General features: G+C 49.4%; 1 protein-coding gene across 1 annotated transcript; it reads right to left on the bottom strand.

Moving 5' to 3' along the window:
* Nucleotides 1-453: 453 nt before the first annotated feature.
* LOC108796298 (E3 ubiquitin/ISG15 ligase TRIM25-like) lies at nucleotides 454-2,392 on the bottom strand. Its single transcript, XM_018567758.1, has 2 exons — nucleotides 1,300-2,392; nucleotides 454-1,137 (listed from the first exon to the last, which is right to left on the bottom strand). The coding sequence occupies exons 1-2, from the start codon at nucleotides 2,329-2,331 to the stop codon at nucleotides 595-597; spliced, it is 1,575 nt and encodes a 524-aa protein (XP_018423260.1). The 5' UTR covers nucleotides 2,332-2,392; the 3' UTR covers nucleotides 454-594.
* Between the last annotated feature and the right edge of the window lie 4,274 nt (nucleotides 2,393-6,666).

Genomic DNA, 6,666 nt, shown 5'->3' with positions numbered 1-6,666 from the left:
TGTAGTCTGTCCCATCATTATATCTATATACAATCATTCATCAATATTCCCATATACAGAGGGGGGAGGGGTGATGGAGTCGTGCGGCTTCCACAAATATATTCTACTAACACCTCGGATTTACTACATATAGAGGGGAATATACCAAGACCGGAGCAGACACAATCTACACCAATCAGCTTCCAGCTTTCATTTTCAAAGCTTCACTGAACAAGCTGAAGATGGAATGTGATTGGTTCCTGTGCTCAGCTGATCCAGATTCTGTCTGCTCCGGTCTTAGTAAATTCCCCCCCCATAGTGTGTAAGGAGTGCCGGATATTTCTTTGTAAAAACATGACAGAGGTAAAATGTAGTCACCAAGATAGGAAGTGAGGGGAAATCTCTCTATTGGAGCTCTGGATTCTGAAAACTAAAAAATATAGATACAACTTAAAAGTTCAGGCTCCATGAGGATGAAGATGACAGCCCCGAAACCTGCAGCCTTATAGATAGATCAGCAATATAATTTCCTGTCCACTGCTTCTTCCTATTGGCTGAGTATTCCACCAATCAGATTCTCCACCCTGTGATGTCACCAGTCTCGGGGCAGATTTCTCACATTTGATTCCCCCCAGATATCTTTATACAACCTTTCCATACACCTAACCCGGCATGGAGGGGCTCAGTGAAGGTGGTGGTGAAGGTGTGGAGGAGTCGGATCGGGTGACACAGATCATAAAAGGAGATCCGCCCGGCCTCATAATCCAGATCTATCCTGACTCTGTTACTGGAGACATTGCCGGTTAATCGGATCTGATTACTGTCATATCTCACTGAATAATGAGTATAATACCTCACCAAACTCCAGGACTTCTTATTATCTCCAATCCATGACTGATCTCCTCTCCTATCTATACTGGGGTAACACATCCCAACTTTCCAGTCCTGTGACCCCCCGACATCCACTTCCCAGTAATGTCGCCCTGAGGAGAAACTCTGACTGCTCAACACCTGAGAACACCCAAATCTCTCTAGATTTTCTGGACGATTCTGAGATGACGAGGTTGCAGTTTTCCTGTCATCTGATATAAGTAGATAATTATAAGCAGTGTTCACATCCAGTAATATGTCTGTAACCCCCGACACCCCCGATGTTTGCTTTACAGACCCAATATGTGGACCTCCAGCCTGGAGGTATGAGCGTTGTACGGTGGAGGTGGGTTGGGGACGTGGCCTGGATGGTTCAGCCTCTATGTGAACTTTGCCCTTTCTACTAGAATGTGGATAGACATGTGTGCCTGGACCTTCCTGTACAATTACCCCAGACATGATATCAGATATACCTGTGTGTAATGTTTGTGAGATCCCAGCCACATCCAGACCCCCTCCATCATGGAGGAGTCTATCATGTCTCTCTCTGTCCTCATCATCTCCATCCTCAGTATCACACAAGTCACCTGTGTCTGATTCCTGTAAGACAGTCAGTGGATCCGTCATGTTACATAGCTCCTCAATGTGACACATCTTCCATGACAGCTCGTCCTTCTTTATTTCCAGCTCCCGGATCATATCCGACACATAGAGGGAGATCCGGTCTGCCTGCCCGGAGATCACACTCAGGACTCTCTTCTCCAGGTCCTCCAGACGTCTCCTGAGGTCTCTGAGCAGGGCAGTGACTCTCTCTGTTTCACCAGCTGCTTTTCCTTGTACTTTCCTCCTGTGTTCCTCCAGACTCTGGACTCTTTTCTCCGTCTCCTCTCTCTCTGTCATCAGATTCTGCAGAACATTTCTCAGTTTCTTCTTCTTCTTCTCAGAGGCCTCATCCAGTGACTCCATCTTATGGCCAATGTGACCTCCCATCAGGACACAGGACACACAGATACAGGCAGAGTCCTCAGTGCAGAAATACTTCAGTAGTTCCTTATGGACGGAGCATTTCCTGTTCTCCAGGGAAGTGGTGAGGTCACATAAGACGTGTTCTGGTGACTTGCTGTGGACTCTCAGGTGGTTGTCACACAGAGAAGCTTCACACAGCAGACAGGATTTCACAGCAGGTACAGGAGCATGAATACACTGAGTACAGAAGATCCCCGACTCCTTCTTATCTGGCTGAGCAGACAGGAAATTCTCCACAATGTTACGCAGTTTCCTGTTCCTCTGTAGTGCAGGCCGCTTCTGGAACTTATCTCTGCATTCAGGACAGGAATACCTTCCAGACCCCTCCTGTGTATCCAGCACACGACCAATACAGTCCCGGCAGAAGTTGTGTCCACATCTCAGGGTTACAGGATTTGTATAAATGTTCAGACAGACGGAACATTCCAGCTCCTTCCTCAGATTAGCAGACGCCATCGCTGACAGCAGAAGAGAAATGATAGTGAAAGTCTCTGACACTCCTTAACCAGTGTGATGGGTTCTGTACACTCCTACACAGGGCGAGGCTGAGACTCGTATTCATAGGAATCCTTATACAGAGGACACAGATAATGCATGGGAGGATTCCTGACAATAATCTCCATATCTGAGTGTGGAGAAGGAGGCTCCATGAAGCCCTGAGCCCCTCTCTCCGCTCCCAAATCCCCCCATCACTTTGTGGGTCCCCACTTCCTCTGTCCCAGCTACAGCAGCCTGGGCTTTGATCTCTAACACAGAGCAGACCTGCAGTGCTCTGCCTCCTGCCCCTCTCCCTCTGTCCTGTTGGCTTTTGAAGTCAGAAGTCTGTAGGTCACAGGAGCCCCACTGTGCTCCTGACAGCGGGGGTCCAGACATTTTGGTGCTGAGATTAGCTGCCCATGCCCCAGAACACATCTCCTGATTACTGCCAAAGCAGCCTTCCCCAGAACAAAAGGTATGATTGAGGGGTGAGGTGAGTTGCTTAGCAACAGCCTGTATACTCCCCCTTTCCTTCACTCTGAGGCTTGCCAGGTTCCCAGGTAAGGTCTGTGGGACCTTACCTGGGAACTTTGTAAGGTCTGTGGGTTCTTTGTAAGGTCTCTGGGAGGGCTAAGCTGTGTTTCTTCTCTCTGGCAGACCAGAGGTTACATTGGGGCCAGCTCTGTCTGTGGATTTAAAGGCACAGAAGCTTAACCTGACTGTTTTGCTCCACTACTGCTGGGATTCATAGTCCCTCCCCGTTGTACAATACTGTGTAAAGGTTTAAGGCAGGTGTGCTGTAATGCTGTAAAGTAAGAATGTTTCAGAAATAAAAGTGTTCATAGCTTATTTTTATCAATAAATGAACAGAAGAGAAATCCAAATCCAATCAATATTTAGTGTGACCCCCTCCCTTTCTAGGTATACTTGCACACTGTGCTGTTACAGCTGTTGTATGAGAATATGATACAATGCATAGTCATGGTCAATGTTCATATTACTGTGAGATGAGAATTTATATAGTTAACTTTCCATTAAAGGAGAACTATGAGGGGGAGGGCCTTTTCACTCCCCCTCATAGTTCTAGCCGACCTGTGACAATTACACTGTCACAGGTCGGCTCAGTAGATTGGGAGGTGAGCGAACACATACCGGCGTTCACTCACCCCTCGATCCTGTCACGGCTCTCTGCCGTGACAGGGGAGGGGCTGGATTCCCCTCTCCCTGCTCCGATCCGCCAGCTCTGACTGTCGGAACGGATGGGGGATGGGGCGGGTACAGCTGGCTCTGCCTCTAGATAGGAAGAGCCAGCTGTCACTCACGCAGCTGGGCGGATCCAGACATCGTTGTCGGGATCTGCTTCGGCTGCGGCGTCTCAGTATACCGCGAGCTGTAGCTCGCGGTATACTGAGCCTAGGGTGACAGGAGGACGCTAGTTTGTGTCCTCCCGTTACCCTAAGGAGAACTATGGGGAAATGCCCTGACCCCATAGTTCTCCTTTAAGCCGATACCAGCGTTACCGACATATTATCAGTAGTATAGCTGGTTCATATTCTGCCATCTTGTGGTCATTTTGGTTATTGCACCATCCTTTTCTGTGTTCCCTCCCATTTTATGATGCATTTCCTCCTTCTCTCTATATAAGTTTTTTTTTCCACCAACATGGCTGCTTGTCTCATGGCCACATGTTAATAAGCTCACATGGGGGGAAACAATACCATCTTCTGACCTGAAAATACCATCTTTTCAATCATCCGATGTATCCTGTTGTCTGTTGTAACCTGCTACACTCAATAAAATATTCCGTGGAAGAAAAGGTATTTGGTGAGCTCAGCTATCTGATAAGGATTGTCCACAGTGATTATATCTGCTTATACAGGCCGGGCATAGAGGTCTCGGCAAGGGGGATAAATCTCTAATACAACAATCGGAGTCAGAATAGTCGGAGATATGTAGAATCTTGTGAAAGCACACGGTCGCACAAGCTTGCTGCAATACACCTGTGAATGTTGGAAACTGTTTCTCTGCATTGAACTGTGTTACCCCAACCCTAACCCTGTCTAAGCTGCTGGTCGACAGTAACAGTAGCCATTTCTTGCAAAAACATGACAAATTTCTAGACAAGGCTCTGAGTACTCTATTATGGCTGAACCAACACAGATTCACCGTGCCTCTGACCCCGCAGACGTACAGTGAGATGAGTTCTCCAGCAATCTGTCTGACCTCTGGGACCGAACTTCACAATGCATGTCAGTTTTGTCACACTTTAAAGGAGAACTATGAGGGGGAGGGGCTTTTCACTCACCTCATAGTTCTAGCCGACCTGTGACAATGAGACTGTCACAGGTCGGCTCAGTAGATCGGGAGGTGAGAGAACACATACCGGCGTTCGCTTACGTCTTGATCCTGTCACACCTCTCTGCCATGACAGGGGAGGGACTGGATTCCCCCCTCCCCTGTCCGATCCTCCAGCGCTGACTGTCGGAACGGACCGGGGAGGGGGGGAGGACAGCTGGCTCTGCCTCTCGATAGGCGGAGCCAGCTGTCACTCACGGAGCTGGGCGGATCCAGATATAATTGTCGGGATCCACTTCGGTGTCTCTGTATTCTGCGAGTTGCAGCTCGCGGTATACAGAGCTTTGGGTGACGGGAGAACACTAGTTTTATCCTGGTATACCTCACCCTTCTTCGCCAGAGAATTTTCACACCCAATGGGTTCCACAAGTTACTTTGGCACCAAAGAGTGAGAGATCAGACATGGCTGACTTCGCCAGATATATGATACGCCGTGCGCTCATTAACACTAGCCTCTCAAGGTTTGATGACTGTCCAGAGAGCTACAGGGCCTGGAGATATACCTTCAAAGCTGCTATTTCTAATCTCAACCTTACTACCAAGGAGGAGCTTGATTTGCTGATAAAGTGGCTGGGGCCAGAATCTGCAGATCGGGTTAAAAGACTGAGAACAGTGCATGTTGACCACCCGGATGCAGGTCTTGTTGCTGCATGGGCAAGACTTGAACAAGCCTATGGTAGCTCTGAAGCCATAGAAAGCGCTCTGTTCAAGAGACTGCAAAACGTCCCAAAAATAGGGAACAGAGACTATCACAAGCTCCAAGAACTAAGTGACCTCCTCATGGAGCTAGAGTTGGCAAAGACAGACCCACGTCTACCTGGACTAAGCTTCCTGCACACCGCCCATGGCGTGAATCCAGTGGTGTCTAAACTGCTATACGGCCTGCAAGAGAGATGGGCGCAACATACAAAAGAGACTCCATTCTCATATTTTGCAGGTTCATCAGTGATCAAGCCTGGACGCGAAATGATCCCAGCTTCAGCTTCAGTGAACCCAACTTGCCTGCATCATCATCATCATCATCATCATCATCATTCATCAATCATCATTCATTATCTAACAAAACAGTTAAACATAGAGACTTTAATAGAGGAATATCTGTAAAAAGGACGTCTCACCACCCATATCATCTCCTGCACACCAGAGTGATTCGGGTGATAGACAGTGGTGTATTCTGGTTTGGGGCTGCACTAGGCAAGGCAAAACTCGGGCGCCCCCCCCCCTAAATTTCCCCCACCCCTTCCTGTTTAATACTTTTTGCATAACCTGTCAGTCGCTGGATGCAGTGCACACGCTGTATCCAGCTTTTGACATGTTCCGCTATTAGCATAGCAGGAAAGCTGTGGTCCCAGGGAGCTGTGCAAGATCTGTGGTGGGCTCTGCGGGGTCTATGGTGGGCAGAGCCGACCACAGATCCTGCACAGCCCCCCTGAGGCCCTGCAGTCTGCATGGTCTCGGGGGGGCTATGCAGGATCTGTAAGGGGCTCTGCCCACCATAGACCCCGCAGAGCCCACCACAGAGCCTGCAAAGCCCCCTGAGACCCAGCAAAGCCCCCCATAGATCCTGCAGAGACCACCTGAGACCCTGCAGTCTGCCAGATCTCAGCGGGGCTGTTCATGATCAGTGGTGGGCTTTGAAGGCTGCAGAGCCCCCCCACAGATCCGGCAGTCTGCCGGATCTCATGGGGGGGCTGTGCATGATCAGTGGTTGGCTTTGAAGGCTGCAGAGTTCCCCACAGATCCCTGCAGTCTGCCGGATCTCAGGGGGGCTGTGCACGATCAGTGGTGGGCTTTGAAGGCTGCAGAGCCCCTATCAGGGGGGCTGTGCATGATTTTGGTGGGCTTTGAAGGCTGCAGAGTCCCCCACAGATCCCTGCAGTCTGCCGGATCTCAGGGGGGTTGTGCACGATCAGTGGTGGGCTTTGAAGGGTGCAAAACCTCCTATGGATGCTGCAAAGC

The sequence above is a fragment of the Nanorana parkeri genome, unplaced genomic scaffold (assembly GCF_000935625.1).
Source record: "Nanorana parkeri isolate BGI_ZX_2015 unplaced genomic scaffold, ASM93562v1 scaffold1088, whole genome shotgun sequence".
Classification (NCBI taxonomy): Eukaryota; Metazoa; Chordata; class Amphibia; order Anura; family Dicroglossidae; genus Nanorana; species Nanorana parkeri.
The sequence above is the reverse complement of the archived record's forward strand: the minus strand, read 5'-3'. Positions and strand labels throughout refer to the sequence as shown.

Bases quoted from the DNA above. Each gene is read 5' to 3' on its own strand.
- LOC108796298 (XM_018567758.1), bottom strand. From the start codon at position 2,331: ATGGCGTCTGCTAATCTGAGGAAGGAGCTGGAATGTTCCGTCTGTCTG. The intron at 1,138-1,299 runs GTAATTGTACAG...GGGTCTGTAAAG, and splicing joins TATCTGATATCATGTCTGGG to CAAACATCGGGGGTGTCGGG.